Source organism: Salvelinus alpinus, chromosome 8, assembly GCF_045679555.1.
Source record: "Salvelinus alpinus chromosome 8, SLU_Salpinus.1, whole genome shotgun sequence".
NCBI classification, from domain to species: Eukaryota; Metazoa; Chordata; class Actinopteri; order Salmoniformes; family Salmonidae; genus Salvelinus; species Salvelinus alpinus.
In genome coordinates this window covers 86322651-86341712 of record NC_092093.1, presented here as the reverse complement: position 1 = coordinate 86341712, position 19062 = coordinate 86322651, and the positions used below count along the sequence as shown (strand labels likewise).

Sequence of the window (19062 nt, the reverse complement as noted above, 5' to 3'; positions counted from 1 at the left end):
ATGTCCTCTGGTCTGATTAAACAAAAATAAAACTGTTTGGCCATAATGACCATCGTTATGTTTGTAGGAAAAAGGGGGAGGCTTGTAAGCCAAAGAACACCATCCCAACCATGAAGCACGGGGGTGGCAGCATCATGTTGTGGGGATGGCTTTGCTGCAGGAGGGACTGGTACAATTCACAAAATAGATGGCATCTTGAGGGAGGAAAATTATGTGGATATGTTGAAGCAACATCTCAAGGCATCAGTCAGGAAGTTAAAGCTTGGTTCCAAATGGGTCTTCCAAATGGACAATGACCCCAAGCATACTTCCAAAGTTGTGGCAAAATGACTTAAGGACAACAAAGTCAAGGTATTGGAGTGGCCATCACAAAGCCCTGACCTCAATCCTATAGAAAATGTGTGGGCAGAACTGAAAAAGCGTGTGCGAGCAAGGAGGCCTACAAACCTGACTCAGTTACAGCAGCTCTGTCAGGAGGAATGGGCCGAAATTCCCCCAATTTATTGTGGGGAGCTTGTGGAAGGCTACCCGAAACGTTTGACCCAAGTTAAACAATTTAAAGGCAATGCTACCAAATACTAATTGAGTGTATGTAAACTTCTGACCCACTGGGAATGTGATGAAAGAAATAAAATCTGAAATAAATCATTCTCTCTACTATTATTCTGACTTTTCACATTCTTAAAATAAAGTGGTGATCCTAACTGACCTAAGACAGGGAATTCTTTACTAGGATTAAATGTCAGGAATTGTGACATTTTTTGTTTACATACACCTTAGCCAAATACATTTAAACTTCTGACTTCAACTGTATATATACAGTGGGGAGAACAAGTATTGGATACACTGCCGATTTTGCAGGTTTTCCTACTTACAAAGCATGTAGAGGTCTGTAATTCTTATCATAGGTACACTTCAACTGTGAGAGACGGAATCTAAAACAAAAATCCAGAAAATCACATTGTATGATTTTTAACTAATTAATTTGCATTTTATTGCATGACATAAGTATTTGATACATCAGAAAAGCAGAACTTAATATTTGGTACAGGAACCTTTGTTTGCAATTACAGAGATCATACGTTTCCTGTAGTTCTTGACCAGGTTTGCACACACTGCAGCAGGGATTTTGGTCCACTCCTCCATACAGACCTTCTCCAGATCCTTCAGGTTTCGGGGCTGTCGCTGTGCAATACGGACTTTCAGCTCCCGCCGAAGATTTTCTATTGGGTTCAGGTCTGGAGACTGGTTAGGCCACTCCAGGACCTTGAGATGCTTCTTACGGAGCCACTCCTTAGTTGCCCTGGCTGTGTGTTTCGGGTCGTAGTCATGCTGGAAGACCCAGCCACGACCCATCTTCAACGCTCTTACTGAGGGAAGGAGGTTGTTGGCCAACATCTCGCGATACATGGCCCCATCCATCCTCCCCTCAATACGGTGCAGTCGTCCTGTCCCCTTTGCAGAAAAGCATCCCCAAAGAATGATGTTTCCACCTCCATGCTTCACGGTTGGGATGGTGTTCTTGGGGTTGTACTCATCCTTCTTCTTCCTCCAAACACGGCGAGTGGAGTTTAGACCAAAAAGCTCTGTTTTTGTCTCATCAGACCACATGACCTTCTCCCATTCCTCCTCTGGATCATCCAGATGGTCATTGGCAAACTTCAGACGGGCCTGGACATGCGCTGGCTTGAGCAGGGGGACCTTGCGTGCGCTGCAGGATTTTAATCCATGACGGCGTAGTGTGTTACTAATGGTCTTCTTTGAGACTGTGGTCCCAGCTCTCTTCAGGTCATTGACCAGGTCCTGCCGTGTAGTTCTGGGCTGATCCCTCACCTTCCTCATGATCATTGATGCCCCACGAGGTGAGATCTTGCATGGAGCCCCAGACCGAGGGTGATTGACCGACATCTTGAATTTCTTCCATTTTCTAATAATTGCGCCAACAGTTGTTGCCTTCTCACCAAGCTGCTTGCCTATTGTCCTGTAGCCCATCCCAGCATTATACAGGTCTACAATTTTATCCCTGATGTCCTTACACAGCTCCCTGGTCTTGGCCATTGTGGAGAGGTTGGAGTCTGTTTGATTGAGTGTGTGGACAGGTGTCTTTTATTCAGGTAACGAGTTCAAACAGGTGCAGTTAATACAGGTAATGAGTGGAGAACAGGAGGGCTTCTTAAAGAAAAACTAACAGGTCTGTGGGAGCCGGAATTCTTACTGGTTGGTAGGTGATCAAATACTTATGTCATGCAATAAAATGCAAATTAATTACTTAAAAATCATACAATGTGATTTTCTGGATTTTTGTTTTAGATTCCATCTCTCACAGTTAAAGTGTACCTATGAAAAAAATTACAGACCTGTACATGCTTTTTACATTTAATTTCACTCTTGACATTGCTGCTTCTGATAGTGCTTGTTCTGATATTTCGTATTTTAAAAACTTTTTTTCACTTTTTGGAACTTGCTAGGGGGAGAAAGCAACACCTTTTGTAAGAACAACGTAACGACGGCATAGGCCAGCTAATTAGAAGCCTTGCGGCATGTGGCTAGGAAATAGTAGCTCATGTAAACAGCGTAATAAGCTAGCTAGTTAGAAGCCTTGTGGCTAACAGCTAGCAATAATGAGCACAGTAGTACGCTATAGCCAAGGCTAGTGGGGTGTTAGCTAGCAGCTACCTCTTGGTGAAGGTGTGGTGTGGCTAGCTCAGTGCTGGCTGAAGGAAACCAAGTGGGGGCACTAGACGAGAGAAGGGAGCTAGCAATGCTACCGTGTTGCAGGTAGGATCTGCTATTGAGGTTAGCTTGGCTCTCAGCGAGATAGCCAAGTTAACCTTGCAGCGTTGGCTAACCAAGTTTCAATAGCTAGCCATGAAGCTATTGTGCAATACGGACTTTCAGCTCAGTACTCAACCTCTTGACAGAGTCTGAAGACCGACGCTCAGCAGCGATATCCTTCACAGTTCACTTGAGCCATTAAGCAGGAAAACAGAGATCCTGTTGATATGAGGTGAGCTAGAGAGTAAAACTCTTCGTGTGGAAGAGAGGCGAGAATAACCAGAGGGCGGGAGAGTGGCTCCTTTAAAGGAGGCGAGGTGCTCACCTCATTCACCGCTCTATGGCTCTGTCTCCAACAACCGCTTTCGATAGGTTCTTCCGAGAGTAGGTGATCCTAGCGAATCTCCATTGTGAGATAGGAACAAATAACTGCAAGAGAAACAATGGAACACCAGTCATCTAGTTGGAGCTATTTACAGAGGAACAGTAGCACTGCTGTGCTCACATTCCTGATATCGCCTGGGTTAGGCCCAGATCATTAGAGTCTTCCTTTCCAACTTGAGAAATGAAAGACACTTCCATGGTTAGTCATGCCGGCTTTCTAGTCCCGTGTGGGTTCTCCAGTGGAACTGGGGCCTCCGGGGACCTTACGGTGTCGTTTTTACCCGACCCCTTGTCCCCCTTCTTCAGCTTTGTCGAGACGCAGAAGTCCCTGAAGCACCTCTTGAAGTTCTCATCCAGGAATGCGTAGAGGACGGGGTTGAGGCTGCTGTTGGTGTAGCCCAGCGCGACGCAGAAGAAGTAGGCGGCCATGACGGCGGTGGTCTCTGGAACGCTCACCAGCGCCTTGACCAGGATGAAGATGTGGATGGGCGTCCAGCACACTACGAATACCACCACCACCACCATGACCAGGCGGGTGATGCGTCGCAGATTGCGGTCCTTCTCCCGGGAGCCCGAGAGGAGACGCACGCTCTTGAGTCGTAGCACCATCAGGGAGTAGCACACGGTGATGATGAGCACGGGCACCACGAAGGCAAACACAAACACACAGATCTTCATCACGGTGTCCCAGTACACGTATGGCTCCGGGAATTGTAAGGCACACTCCGTGGTGCCTAGAGGGAGAGAGAAGGGAGAAGAGAAAGAGAGAGGAGAGGAGAGAGGAGGTCGAGAAAGAGAGAGAACCGATGAAATGCACCTAGGCTCATACAAAGTGTTCTGGGAACACATACATTTCCCTTTGTGTCTGGTTCATCTCTCACTCTGCGGTGCTGTTATGGAATGCCTAATGTAAACTCAACAGGGAACTTCCTCTTTTTCCCACTTATTCACAGCTTCATCTGTATTTAGAAACAATAATATATTGTTTAAAGATAATGGCAAGCTCATGGCTTAGATTGATCATTCTTCCCCTCTAAAAAATAGGACCGAAATGTTCTGAGATTAGATGGGCACTTCTGCACATTGATTCACTCAAACAGAGGCATAAAATGAACCAGCTCAAACTGTGCATCAAATTTTCATTACGTTCTCTTCGGAAATGTGTGCATGTGTGGATCCATGCGCATGCATTCTTTTGTGTGCGTGCCTCATGACTGTGTGTGTGTCTGCATTCGTTCTCACCATTGTTGGTCTGGGTGCCCCCCAGTAGCAGTGCTGGTATCCCGGCTGCCGACGACAGCATCCAGATACACACGTTGATCATCTTGGCATTGATGGGTGTCCGGAAATCCAGGGCTTTGACCGGGTGGCACACGGCCACATAGCGGTCCACACTCATCATGGTCAGGGTGAAGATGCTGGTGAACATGTTGTAGTAGTCGATGGATATGAACACCTTACACACCACCTCGCCAAACGGCCACGAGTTCAACAGGTAGTCGGTGCTCTGGAAAGGCATTGTCGTGGTGACCAGGGCGTCGGCCAAAGCCAGGTTGAATATGTAAATGTTGGTGGCCGTCTTCATCTTTGTATACCTGTTTCAAAGACAGCATAGAGTAAAGAATGTAGGGTAGAATGTGTAAGGTCCATACCTGAGTTTAAATACTATTTGAAATCATCTTAAATACTCTATCTGGGCTTGATTGAGCTTGCCTGCATAGCACAGTGGAAAGAATAGAATAGTGACGAGTGCTAACCTCGTCCATCAAGCAGACTAGAGAAGTATTTTTCAAATCTCTCCTCAGGGACCCCCAGACATTTGACTCATGGGTAACTGGAAGTCAACATGGCTGCCGGAACATGCGTGTGTCAACATATACAAGCGTATCAACACAAGTGGGTGTATGGAAAGCGAACAGCTAAATGGGCAGAATTTAGAGACCGTTTTACGGGACTGCAACTGTCCTGACAAACCATCAGTATCACCACACAGGAACTGACCAATGAAAACACATTTAGAAACTAAAAACAAGGCCGCTCAATCAAAAGAGTCTAACCAATCAAAGAGCGCTGATGTTACACCCATCGCCGATGATCCACCCACTTATTTCGCCACGCCCACTTTATTCACACCCCTTGAATTTGATTGTTTACAGCCTGTATTTCATTTGTATTAAATTGAGATTTTGTGCCAGTGGCCTACACACAATTCCCCATAATGTCAAAGTGGAGTTACAGTGGGGAGAACAAGTATTTGATACACTGCCGATTTTGCAGGTTTTCCTACTTACAAAGCATGTAGAGGTCTGTAATTTTTATCATAGGTACACTTCAACTATGAGAGACGGAATCTAAAACAAAAATCCAGAAAATCACATTGTATGATTTTTAAGTAATTAATTTGCATTTTATTGCATGACATAAGTATTTGATACATCAGAAAAGCAGAACTTAATATTTAGTACAGAAACCTTTGTTTGTAATTACAGAGATCATACGTTTCCTGTAGTTCTTGACTAGGTTTGCACACACTGCAGCAGGGATTTTGGCCCACTCCTCCCTACAGATCTTCTCCAGATCCTTCAGGTTTCGGGGCTGTCGCTGGGCAATACGGAGTTTCAGCTCCCTCCAAAGATTTTCTATTGGGTTCAGGTCTGGAGACTGGCTAGGCCACTCCAGGACCTTGAGATGCTTCTTACGGAGCCACTCCTTAGTTGCCATGGCTGTGTGCTTTGTGTCGTTGTCATGCTGGAAGACCCAGCCACGACCCATCTTCAATGCTCTTACTGAGGGAAGGAGGTTGTTGGCCAAGATCTCGCGATACATGGCCCCATCCATCCTCCCCTCAATACGGTGCAGTCGTCCTGTCCCCTTTGCAGAAAAGCATCCCCAAAGAATGATGTTTCCACCTCCATGCTTCACGGTTGGGATGGTGTTCTTGGGGTTGTACTCATACTTCTTCTTCCTCCAAACACGGCGAGTGGAGTTAGACCAAAAAGCTCTATTTTTGTCTCATCAGACCACATGACCTTCTCCCATTCCTCCTCTGGATCATCCAGATGGTCATTGGCAAACTTCAGACAGGCCTGGACATGCACTGGCTTAAGCAGGGGGACCTTGCGTGCGCTGCAGGATTTTAATCCATGACGGCGTAGTGTGTTACTAATGGTTTTCTTTGAGACTGTGGTCCCAGCTCTCTTCAGGTCATTGACCAGGTCCTGCCGTGTAGTTCTGGGCTGATCCCTCACCTTCCTCATGATCATTGATGCCCCACGAGGTGAAATCTTGCATGGAGCCCCAGACCGAGGGTGATTGACCGTCATCTTGAACTTCTTCCATTTTCTAATAATTGCGCCAACAGTTGTTTCCTTCTCACCAAGCTGCTTGCCTATTGTCCTGTAGCCCATCCCAGCCTTGTGCAGGTCTACAATTTTATCCCTGATGTCCTTACACAGCTCTCTGGTCTTGGCCATTGTGGAGAGGTTGGAATCTGTTTGATTGACAGGTCTGTGAGAGCCGGAATTCTTACTGGTTGGTAGGTGATCAAATACTTATGTCATGCAATAAAATGCAAATTAATTATTTAAAAATCATACAATGTGATTTTCTGGATTTTTGTTTTAGATTCCGTCTCTCACAGTTGAAGTGTACCTATGATAAAAATTACAGACCTCTACATGCTTTGTAAGTAGGAAAACCTGCAAAATCGGCAGTGTATCAAATACTTGTTCTCCCCACTGTATGTTTTTAGATTTTTTTTTACAAATTAAGTCAGTCAGTAGGTACTCAAACCCTTTGTTATGGCAATCCTAAATAAGTTCAGTAGTAAAAAAAAATTGCATGTCAAATAATAAGTTGCATGGACTCACTCTTTGTGCAATAATAGTTTAACATGATTTTTGAATGACTACCTCATCTCTGTGCCCCACACATACAATTATCTGTAAGGTCCCTTAGTCGAGCAGTGAATTTCAAACACAGTTTCAACCACAAAGACAGGGGAGGTTTTCCAATGCCTCGCAAAGAAGGGCACCTATTGGTAGATGGGTAATACAAAAACAGACATTGAATATCCCTTTGAGCACGGTGAAGTTATTAATTACACTTTGGATGGTGTATCAATAACCCCAGTCACTGCAAAAATACACGCGTCCTTCCTAACTCAGTTGCCGGAGAGGAAGGAAACTGCTCAAGGATTGCACCATGAAGCCAATGGGGACTTTAAAGTAGTTACTGAGTTGAATGGCTGTGATAGGAGAAAACTGAGGATGGATCAACAACATTGTAGTTAGTCCACAATACTAACCTAATTGACAGTGAAAGAAGGAAGCCTGTACAGAATAAAAATATTCCATCCTGTTTGCAACAAGGCACTAAAGTAATACTGCAAAGAATGTGGCAAAGCAATTCACTTTTTGTCCTGAATACAAAGTGTTATGTTCTGGGCAAATCCAATACAACACATTACTGAGTACCACTCTCCATATTTTCAAGCATAGTGGTGGCTGTATCATCTTATGGCTATGAATGTAATCGTTAAGGACTGGGGAGTTTTTCAGGATAAAAAAGAAACGCAATGGAGCTAAGCAGAGGCAAATTAATAGAAGAAAAGCTGGTTAAGTCTGCTTTTCACCAGACACTGGGAGATGAATTCACCTTTCAGCAGAACAATAACCTAAAACACAAGGCTAAATATACACCGGAGTTGCTTACCAAGACGACATTGAATGTTCGAGAGTGGCCTTGTTACAGTTTTGACTTAAATCGGCTTGAAAATCAATGGCAAGATTTGAAAATGGCTGTCTAGCAATGACGAACAACCAACTTGACAGAACTTGAAGAATTAATAAAATGATGTGCAAATATTGTACAATCCAGGTGTGCAACGCTCTTAGACTTACCCTGAAAGACTCAGCTGCAATCGCTGCCAAAAGTGATTCTAAAATGCTTTGAATCAGTGGTGTGAATACTTATGTAAATGAGATACTGTATTTCTGTATTTTATTTTCAATAAATTAGCAAACATTTCTGAAAACATGTTTTCACTTTGTCATTATGGAGAATTGTGTGTAGATAAAACATATCTTTCAACCATTTTGAACTCAGGCTGTCACACAACAAAATGTGGAATAAGTCAAGGTGTATGAATACTTTCTGAAGGCCCTGTACATAGAATGGCTGGGGGTCCCCGTAGAGAGGTTTGAAGAAGGCTAGACTATAGCAAATGCCAATAGTATTTGAAAGATTTCAAATAGTTTTAGAACCCAGGCGATTATTGTTATTGACAGCTGATGAAAGAACTAAATGAAATGAAACACAATGGAAAACTTTTCCATCTGTGAAACCTTTTACTGCAGTGGGCTAAATCAGGGTCACACAGAGGATTTCTTGGTAGTCTTAAACAGATCTACATTGAAACAAAAGTGTACACCTCACACACAAGGTTATGGTCTTAAAAAGAGAATTCACATGTACCATGTCAGATGTAGAGTTGAAATGTATTACATTTTGAGTTTTCTTCCCAATATTAGACATTATATACATCACAAAAGACTGAAATATAACCAAACCGTTTGACAGAGAAATACTGGATTTTCAGCATTTAAAAAAGAAATCATGTTAATTAATTATGAAAAATATTAATAACGTTCCATCCATGAGGCCACTAGAGGACGATTTTGTCATTCGACTGCAGGAAAAGGGTCTATCTGCCATAATCTGAGCTGGTGATTTTAATTTCTATTGATAATCCCAACAACACGAGGCAGACTAAAAATAATACAAAATTATCATACAAGGTCTTTTGATATCTCTGAAAAACTATATCTGTAACTAGGGGAGAAAATGACACTTGGCAGGGCTAGCTTAGCAGCCGTCATACTTTTAAATGGTGTCCCAAACACGTAAGTGATCTACTTTAAACGGTTTCTACTTTAAAGTGGCAATCTGGGATTGGTAAATACATGTTTTGACTTTTAAATACATTATACACTGAGTGTACCAACATGCTCTTTCCATGACATAGACTGACCAAGTGAATCCAGGTGAAAGCAATGATCCCTTATTGATGTCACCTATTTAATCCACTTCAAAAAGTGTAGATGAAGGGAGGAGACAATAATGATGTTTCAGCCTTAAGACAGTTGAGACGTGGATTGTGTATGTGTGTGTTAGAATATTTTATCAAGGGTTAAGATAAATGATTAAATTATTCTATCCAGAAACTTAACCATTGGGATTATTTGTTAGGGAGGGGTTAGAAAGGAATGTCTGTGTGTGTGCTTAAAGAAAACTCTGTGGATCATTAAGCTATGTTTGAACCACCCAACTATAACTCTGTGAAGATAAGAGGAGACAGGGAGAGCCCCCCTCCAGGTTTTCCGTCTGGAACTGTCAGCTAAGGGGTAATAAACTGGTAAAAGGCTTCAGGAGATAATCCAGATTAGTGTGTATGTATGTGCGTTAGTAAAAGAAGGGATGAAAAGAAAGTTTTTTGTATATGCACGTCAGAGTACTCTCGAGAATAAACACTATTGATTACATTTGGACACGGGTCTATGTCTATTTTATGCAAATAAGGATCTTACAAATTCTTATAAACGGACAGAGTGTTTGTTTTGTATAATTAAATTGGTTAATGAACATATAGGAAACAAATTCCTTCATCAGTGTGCCATTCAGAGGGTGAATGGGCAAGACAAATCATTTAAGTGCCTTTAAATTGGGTATGGTAGTAGGTGCCAGGCGCACTGGTTTGAGTGTGTCAAGAACTGCAACGCTGCTGGGTTTTTCACGTATCAAGAATGGTCCACCACCCAAAGGACATCCAGCCAACTTCACACAACTGTGGGAAGCATTGGAGTCAACATGGGCCAGCATCCCTGTGGAACTCTTTAGACACCTTGTAGAGTCCATTGAGGCTGTTCTTAGGGCAAAAGGGGGTGCAACTCAATATTAGGAAGGTGTTCCTAGTGTTTTATACAATCGGTGAATATAGCCATTGATTCTTGAAGAAAATAGGATAACTTCTAAATGTCTCAAAAGTTTAATTCAACTGTTAGTAGCTGTCTCAACTTCAAAACAAAAATGCTGATCTCATGGATGGTCAGTCCTTGCATCCATCACTCTGTCTCATATGAGTGTGGTTACATTTCTCGAGTCTCATTCCTCAGCTGTTTACCTCAAAAAGGGGTGGGGTGGCCCTTGTTGTTTGAATCCCAGATTGCCCCTTTAAAGAACTTAATCTTTAAGATCTGACAAGGCTATAGCCATATATACAGTGCATTCAGAAGGTATTCAGACCCCTTGACTTTTTCCATTTTTTTTACGTTACAGCCTTATTCTAAAATGGATTGAATAGATTTAACCCCCTGTTCAATCTACACACAATACCCCACAATGACAAAGCAAAAACAAGTTTTAGAAATGTTTGCAAATGTATATAAAAAAAACCCTGATATGATATTTACATAAGTATTCAGACTCTTTACTCTGTACTTTGTTGAAGCACCTTTGGCAGCAATTACAGCCAAGTCTTCTTGGGTATGACGCTACAAGCTTGGCACACCTGTATTTGGGGAGTTTCTCCCATTCTTCTCTAAAAATCCTCTCAAGCTCTGTCAGGTTGGATGGGGAGCGTTGCTGCACAGCTATTTTCAGGTCTCTTCAGAGATGTTTGATTGTGTTCAAGTCCGAGCTCTGGCTGGGCCACTCAAGGACATTCAAAGACTTGTCCCGAAGCCACTCCTCCGTTGTCTTGGCTGTGTGCTTAGGGTCGTTGTCCTGTTGGAGAGTAAACCTTCACATTAGTATGAGGTCCTGAGTGTCCTGGAACAGGTTTTGAATTTCTTTAATATATTTTATTTTTGCATTTTCCAATTAAGAACATTCAAAACAAAAGTGAAATGATAATAGACAACAATATGTCAAAGTGACAGTAACAGGCGAGGATAAAAAATAAATAATTATAATTATACGTATATACAAATATACAATAAATAAGTCATAAAAAGTCAAATAAAAAATTATAATAATGAGACATTGGATCATACCTGCCATACCTGCCGTAGGCTACATATTATACATTACGTGTGAAACATTATGTGAGGATTATATAGAGATTCAATCAATGTGATGTGGGGGGAGATTCTCCATATAGTCAATAAAAGGTTGCCAAATTCTGTAAAATGTCTCTAACTTATTCCTCAAGCAGTAACTGATTTTCTCCAGTGGAATACAACGATTAACTTCCGATAGCCACATTGCAACTGGCAGGGGGGAATCCGATTTCCATTTCAAGGCAATACATTTCTTGGCAATCGCTAGCAATATTTCTGTTAGCTTTATAGTATGGCTTTGCCTAAGATTGGTGTTAGTAAAGTTGCCCAGTAGACAGACCTCCGGGTCTAAAGGGAATGCAACCCCATGAATTGAGGATATGGTATCGCATACCCCCTGCCAGAAACCGTGTAGTTTTGAACACTGCCAAGTGGAATGGAGGAATGTTCCTTCATCTGAGCCACATCTAAAACATAGGGAGGAGATATCAGGGTTGAACTTGTGCAGTCTAGATGGGGTGATATAGAGCTGATGGGGGAAATTAAACTGGATCAGTCTGTATCTGGAGTTCAATGTGGAAGTAACACCATCCCTGCATAGGTCACTCCATAGACCCTCATCAAGATCAATACCCAGATCATTTCCCCATCTAAGTCGGGGTTTATCTAGCTCAGGCAGTGTTAGTCCTGACATAAGAGCATCGTAAACATGGGAAATGGTCTTGAACAGTGGTTGGTCTGCGTGGCAGAGTTGTTCAATAGGTGACATCTTATGTAGGTTCCATTGTCCCTTGAGAGTCACCCTAATAAAGTTTTGTAGTTGTAGGTAGCTAAAGAAGTCCCTGTTAGGCAAGTGGTATTTATGTTTCAGCTGATCAAAAGACATAAGAACTCCCTCCTCATAACAATGTTCCAGAAGAGTGATCCCCTTATCAGACCATGGTCTAAAGTTACTATTCTGGAACAACATAGGAATCAATCTATTGATCCATAAAGGGGTTTTAGGGGAAAGGAATCCCTCTCGTCTGAACAGCTCATGCAGTTTGCACCATGCCAGGACAGAATGTATGATTAAAGGGCTGTCTGTGATGGTTTTTATAGATTTTCTGTCCCATTTGTAAAACAATTCTGCCCCAGTGTCATCACTTACCTCAAACTTTTCAATGTTCAACCATGAGGGAGAGGGACCATTGTCAAACCTCTGAGCCAGAAACCTAGACTGTGCAGCCCAGTAGTACATTCTGAAATTGGGGAGGTTTGACAATGCTTGAGAGAAAGACTCTGGAAAGCAGTTGTCTTCCCCTGCTTTTTTAAGTACCTCCATAAGGTAGGGGACCAACAGCTCCCTAAATTCTTTATAGAACTCTGGAGGGAAGCCATCCTCCCCAGGAGATTTATTAGAAGGTAAGGATTTAATGGCCTCCAACAATTCAGGAACTGAGAAGTGTTCACTCAGGCGCTCGCTGTCTTCCCCTGACAGGCATGGGAGGTTGAGAGAGGAGAGAAAGGAGTCGATCTCTGATAGATCATCACTTGATTGGGAAGTGTAGAGCTCTTTGTAGTATTTCTTAAAAGTATCATTAATTTCAGTAGGGTCAAATGATATCTCATTAGTAAGAGTTTCTATAGCATTAATTGTCCTCTTACTTTCCTCTGCTTTCAGTTGCCATGCCAATACTTTGTGTGCTTTCTCTCCAAGCTCGTAGTAACACTGTTTTGATTTAGTGAGGGCCCTCTCAGCTTGATATGTGTTCAGAGTATTATATTTCCATTTTTTATTTATCAAAATCCTGTATAGATCTTTAGTCGGGCCTCTTTGGTAGGTTCTCTAGCTCAGAGATTTCAGATTCAAGGACATTTAGTTCCGCACCGTGTTTTCTCTTCAACCCTTTAGTATAGGAAATGATCTGTCCCCTCAGAAAGGCTTTCAATGTGTCCCAAAGAATGAAACTGTCAGGAGCGGAGGGTTTGTTTGTCAAAGTAAAAATATTGATCTGCTCCTTGATGAATGCACAAAATTCAGGTTGCTTCAGGAGTGTATAATTTAGTCTCCATCTATATGCTCCATTTACCTTGGTAGGAATGGAGATAGATAATACCAGAGGAGAATGGTCACTAAGCAATCTGGGGAGATACTCGATATCTAACACTCTATGAAACAGTTGGGTCGATAGTAAAAAGTTATCTATGCGTGTGTGGGTGTGTGTGTGTGTGTGTGTGTGTGTGTGTTGTGTGGGTGTGAAAAAAAAGAGTAGTCCCTATCCTGTGGGTGCAATTGTCTCCAGATGTCTAGCAAATGGAGATCTTTCATGAATGACATGGTGAGCTTGCCGGCTTTGGTAAGAAGTGAGGGTTTATCAGAGGACCTATCAAGAACTGTATCTAAACAAAAATGTAAATCTCCTCCAGCCAGTAGCCATCCTGGTGGTGCTTGAGCAGCCTGAAGGAAGACATATGGTCATCAAAATTGGGAGCATAAATATTCAATCGGGTCCAAGACTCCAAAAACATATGCCGCTGCACCAAAACAAACCAGCCCGAGGGATCAGAGATGGTGTTATTGACGCAGAAGTGTCTACTTGTCAAAATTGCAGTTCCTCTTGCTTTGGAGTGAAAAGAGGACGCAAAAACGTGTCCTACCCATTCCCTCTTCAATGTCTTGTGTTCACTGGCTATAAGATGTGTTTCTTGTCAAAACACAATGTCAGCCTTTAATTTCTTAAGGTATGTATAGACTATTTTACTCTTAATCGTGCTGTTTAGACCTTTTACGTTGGATGTGACATATTTTTGTGGATTAAGCATAGGTTGGGTTTCAAATATATAACCGAATGGAAATCTCTCATATGTAAATAGTCAGGTAATGTTTCAACTTTAGTTTGAACACTGAAGTGACCTGTGTGTCTCTTTAGGAAGGAAACAACAATAAACATAGAACAAAAAGAAATCCCACCCACCCCGATTGTCAGACTAAAACCACAATCCCAACAATCAAACATGAATACACTTGTAGAGATACGTTGCTGCTCGCTATCCATCTTGCTCTTACTAGCTAAACCTTGGTGTAAACTAAAACCTGCAAGCTCTCTAAGTTGAAAACAAACGTTGTGAATAGACATTTATGGCTGAATATTTACTGCCCACAGTAAGGGCTGCTTGAGTCTCTTTTCAGGAGAGGAGAAACATAAATGGGGGGGAAAGCAGTGGGCCTAAGCACACTAATTTGCTTTGCCCAGTGGATATTGACTAAACCAAAATATACTCTCCTGTAAATGTAATAGGACTCACCCCAGGGGAAAAATGGTTAGTTGAAAATGTACAAATCAATTATAGCGACCGGATAGCGGGGTAAACGGATTAAAATTCCAAGAAGATATCAGCAGTCCAGTCCCAGGACAGCACAGAAAAGAAAAAAACGAACAAACTGTATCTTATCCCCCAGAGAGACCATCCTGATTCAGAAGCGGTTCAGTTCTTTGAGAAAAGTGAGCACTTCACCTGGTGTGTTGAAGAGATGGCTTCGGCCTTTGTACTGAACTTTCATCCACGCAGGGTGGATGAGGTAGCCGGTGATGTTCTTCTCCTTCAGTGCTTTGGCGGCAGGTCTGAACTGCTTGCGACGTCTGGCGAGATCCGCGCTCATATCCGGGAAAAGGCTGACCCTCTTGCCATCGATGGTGATGTCCCCTTTGGCTCTTGCGAGTTGCAGTATCTTCTCTCTGTCCTGGAAACGGAGGAACCTGATCAGGATGGCTCGTGGAGGAACATCTGGCCGGGGTTTCGGTGCTGATGTTCTGTGGGCGTGTTCGATTTCCAATGGCTTGGTGAAGTTGATTATGCCTAGGACATCCGGGATCCATTGAGTGAAGCAACGGACCGGGTCACGGCCCTCGCTGTCCTCTTTCAATCCCACCACACAGATATTGCTACGTCTGCTCTGGTTCTCCATCTGGTCTACCTTGTTTTTAAGGTAGGCATTGTCCATCTGCAATTGTCTCAGAACCTGGTCATGTCGAGTGATGGTATCTTCAACTGTGCTAATGCGCAACTCAGCCTCAGTCGTTCTCAAAAGGAGATCATTCATGGAGGATTTCAGGTTGTCAATGGAAGAATGGAGTTCAGACGATTTCTTGTCAATTTTCAGAGAAAGACCTTTGTTACCATTCTGAATTTCCCAGAGGAGAGTAGCAAGCATGCCGGCAGGCTCGCAAGAGTCTGGAACTGTCGTCTGAGTTATGAGGGATAATACTAATCTTGCGAGCTGTAGCGTTATCTTGGGAATCAACAACGTTTAGGTCGTCCTTCTTGCCTCTCGGCCGGAGGTCCATGGCTCTTTGGGAAGGTAAGTTCTTGACAATTTCTCAACCGATGTTAGAATATTGTTTCAACGTTGTTATTTAGGTAATAATGGAATAACTTTGAAGAGCTCGGTTTGTCAACGTCTGCTCAGCTCCGAGGCATCACATGCTCCCTGTAGCAGGTTTTAATCAAGGATCTCTTCGTACTTTGTTCCGTTCATCTTTTCCTCTAACCCTGACTATTCTCCCAGTCCCTGAAAAACATCACCACAGCATGATGCTGCCACCACCATACTTCACTGTAGGGATGGTGCAAGGTTTTCTCCAGATGTGATGCTTGGCATTCAGGGCAAAGAGTTCAATCTTGGTTTCATCAAACCACAGAATCTTGTTTCTCAAGGTCTGAGAGTCCTTTAGGTGCCTTTTGGCAAACTCCAAGCGGGCTGTCATGTGCCTTTTACTGAGGAATGGCTTCCATCTGGCCACTCTACCATAAAGGCCTGATTGGTGGAGTGCTGCAGAGATGGTTGTCCTTCTGGAAGGTTCTCCCATCTCCACAGAGGAGCTCTGGAGCTCTGTCAGAGTGACCATCGGGTTCTTGGTCACCTCCCTGACCAAGGCCCTTCTCCCCCGGTTGTTCAGTTTGGCTGGGGTCCAGCTGTAGGAAGAGTCTTGGTGGTTCCAAACTTCTTCCATTTAAGAATGATGGAGGCCACTGTGTTCTTGGGGACCTTCAATGCTGCAGACATTTTTTGGTACCCTTCCCCAGATCTGTGCCTCGACACAATCCCGTCTCGGAGCTCTTCGGACAATTCCTTCGACCTCATGGCTTCGGTTTTGCTCTGACATGCACTGTCAACTGTGGGACCCTGTATAGACAGGCGTGTGCCTTTCCAAATCATGTCCAATGAATTGAATTTAACACAGGTGGACTCCAATCAAGTTGTAGAAACATCTGAAGGATGATCAATGGAAACAGGATGCACCTGAGCTCAATTTCGTCTCATAGAAAAGGGTCTGAATACTTATTTAAATAAGGTTTCTCTGTTTTTTATTTTTAAAGAATTTGCAAACATTTCTAAAAACCTGTTTTCGCTTTGTCATTATGGGGTATTTTGTGTACATTGATGAGGAAATGTATTTAATCCATTTAAGAATAAGGCTGTAACGTACAATTGTGTAATAAGGGAAGGGGTCTGAATACTTTCCGAATGCATTGTACATACAGTATAGTGGTATAGACTATTGGTCAGTTACCATACACATGATCCACTGGAAGTTAGTTGAGCCTGTTGCTTTTTTGGATCAATACCGTGGACATGCTCCCATTTCACACGGTCATTATTCCTATCATCGATAGATTCTACACTTACCATTGCCGTTTTGAAAATATAACGCGGTAGGGATAATAAGGAAGGGAGTGGTTTGTGACAAACAAGAGCAGCCACTCACCGATATGTCAGCTCCAACACAGCCAAAACATCTGCTATGCGGATGTCGGCCAATGCTGATTATCAATGTTTAACGCTCGATCTGATTGAATCTAGGCCTGCACGACAATAAATCCCAGCCCTTGATAGCACATTGTCTTCTATTGAGAAGGGGGGAAAAAATCTGTCAATCAGATAAAAAGTATATAAATTGTAAACTGAGCTGGCTACATAAAACAGAGAGCTGAGAGTATATCGCTATTTACTAATTAATGGAATTAACTTGGGGAGGTGACGGAAAGGCCCTGTGGATGACAGCCCAATGAGCATGTTCTGACGCAGACGACCATGGACGTCTAAAATACGGAATTTTGCTCACCGGAAGATAATGTGCAATCAATCTGATTTGAGGTAATTGTCTCTAGTCATGAGTGCTTTGTGAGGCGTTGGTGCACTGCGTATGACACCAGCACTGTTTGATCTGTTTTACACACCATAATTAAAACCCAACGAGGTGCAAGCAACCCTGTCAACATGATAGAGCGCCACTGGTTTTAAATGCAATTAATACGCTTTCTCTCTGCCCAAAGGACACGATTTCTCATAGTCTTGACACATTTAATTGACACATTTAAAATACTTTTGAACATTGCCCCAACAGATGTCGCATTCCAATTGTAAAATGCCCTATAGTAAACAAGGATTTTCCCTCCAATAGAACTGTACAGTATGTTATGATTGAAACAGAAATAATCAACCCTAACAAATCATATAGTGATGTACATGTACTATTAGGTTTAAACATGCACCTGCCACTGGGTGGCTCACATGTGTTGCAAATGTTACAAAACTTTTTAGTTTCATTTTGTGTGCGAAAATGTGGTAAGGTGTATGCATGGGCATCTTACTGAAATGTTGTATTTTTAGCATACTTGGTGTAACCGTTAATTTGCCTAAACTCTTTAGCAATAGCCTATATATTGGCACTTGATATCAATGCAAAATTGAGATGAGTGTGCAAATCAATTATAATAAACCTTACCTGATGATAACATACATGACGAGGCAGTTACCCACCAAGCCCACCACAAACACCACGGAGTACACAGCTGTGATAATGGGGATTATTGGGGACATTGACTCCTCTTCCCCGTCAGAGTCCAAAGTCAGATTGTGACCTGCTGCAAATCCAGACTGCGAAGTAGAATTCATATAACAGTCTTCGGCGAGCGCCAAGAGGCACTTGTCGTCTTTGAAAATGTCAACCGGGGTGCCTTCCATTTTTGGTTATGTTTGACCACCTAACGAAAAGGAGAAAAGGGCATATGCCTTTGACTGGCTGTTGGCTATGCGTGAAGTAAGCCCGTAAGAAGAAGAACAAATAACAGTGAGAAAGTTGAAGATATGCGTCAAATTATTATATTTTGTAAATTAAACCAACTTTTTAATTATATGTCGTTCAAATTCATATATATATATACATACATACATATATATATGTATATATACATATATATATACAGGTCAAATCAATCCTGTTTTTAATGTGATATTAACAATTAATGCGTAATGCATAATGCGTAATTTCACCCATCCGGGCCCTCGGTAACTTACCATCTGGATTTTAGTTCCTTCTGTTCCTTTCTTGTGTTTGTAGAATATGGAATTTTTGCTGAACGAAAATATATTTGCTGTTGGATTTCAGAAGGTTATGGCTCGCCAAACTTTGTAGAGTGGAGTATGTGAGCAACAATCACAGCACCGCGGCTCGGCGGAGACTCGAGCTACTCCCGCTCAGTAGCCTACCCAACAACCCCCCCCCCCCCTCCATCCAGCCCAAATATGACATCAGAGAAGTGACAATAACCTCAAGGCATAGTTAACGTCCCCACGTAACCATATTGCTCGATGTAACCATGGACTAGCCCACAACTGTGAGAGGCAAAGTGCGCAAAGAAAATACAGACATCCATTTCCTTATTACATGATTTAAATCACAATAATAGTATCTTTATCATATCAGTTATATCACACTATATAATATTCTTTGTGGAAGTTATTGACCATGAATAATATATCATTCCAGCACAGAACCAATCATCCATTATTAGCCACACA

General features: G+C 42.5%; 1 protein-coding gene across 1 annotated transcript; it reads right to left on the bottom strand.

The window, feature by feature from the left end:
- Positions 1-2342: 2342 nt before the first annotated feature.
- LOC139583823 (delta-type opioid receptor-like) lies at positions 2343-18741 on the bottom strand. Its single transcript, XM_071415350.1, has 4 exons — positions 18559-18741; positions 17987-18245; positions 4402-4754; positions 2343-3893 (listed from the first exon to the last, which is right to left on the bottom strand). Exons 2-4 carry the CDS (start codon positions 18223-18225, stop codon positions 3364-3366), a joined length of 1122 nt encoding a protein of 373 aa, XP_071271451.1. The 5' UTR covers positions 18226-18245; positions 18559-18741; the 3' UTR covers positions 2343-3363.
- Positions 18742-19062: the final 321 nt, after the last annotated feature.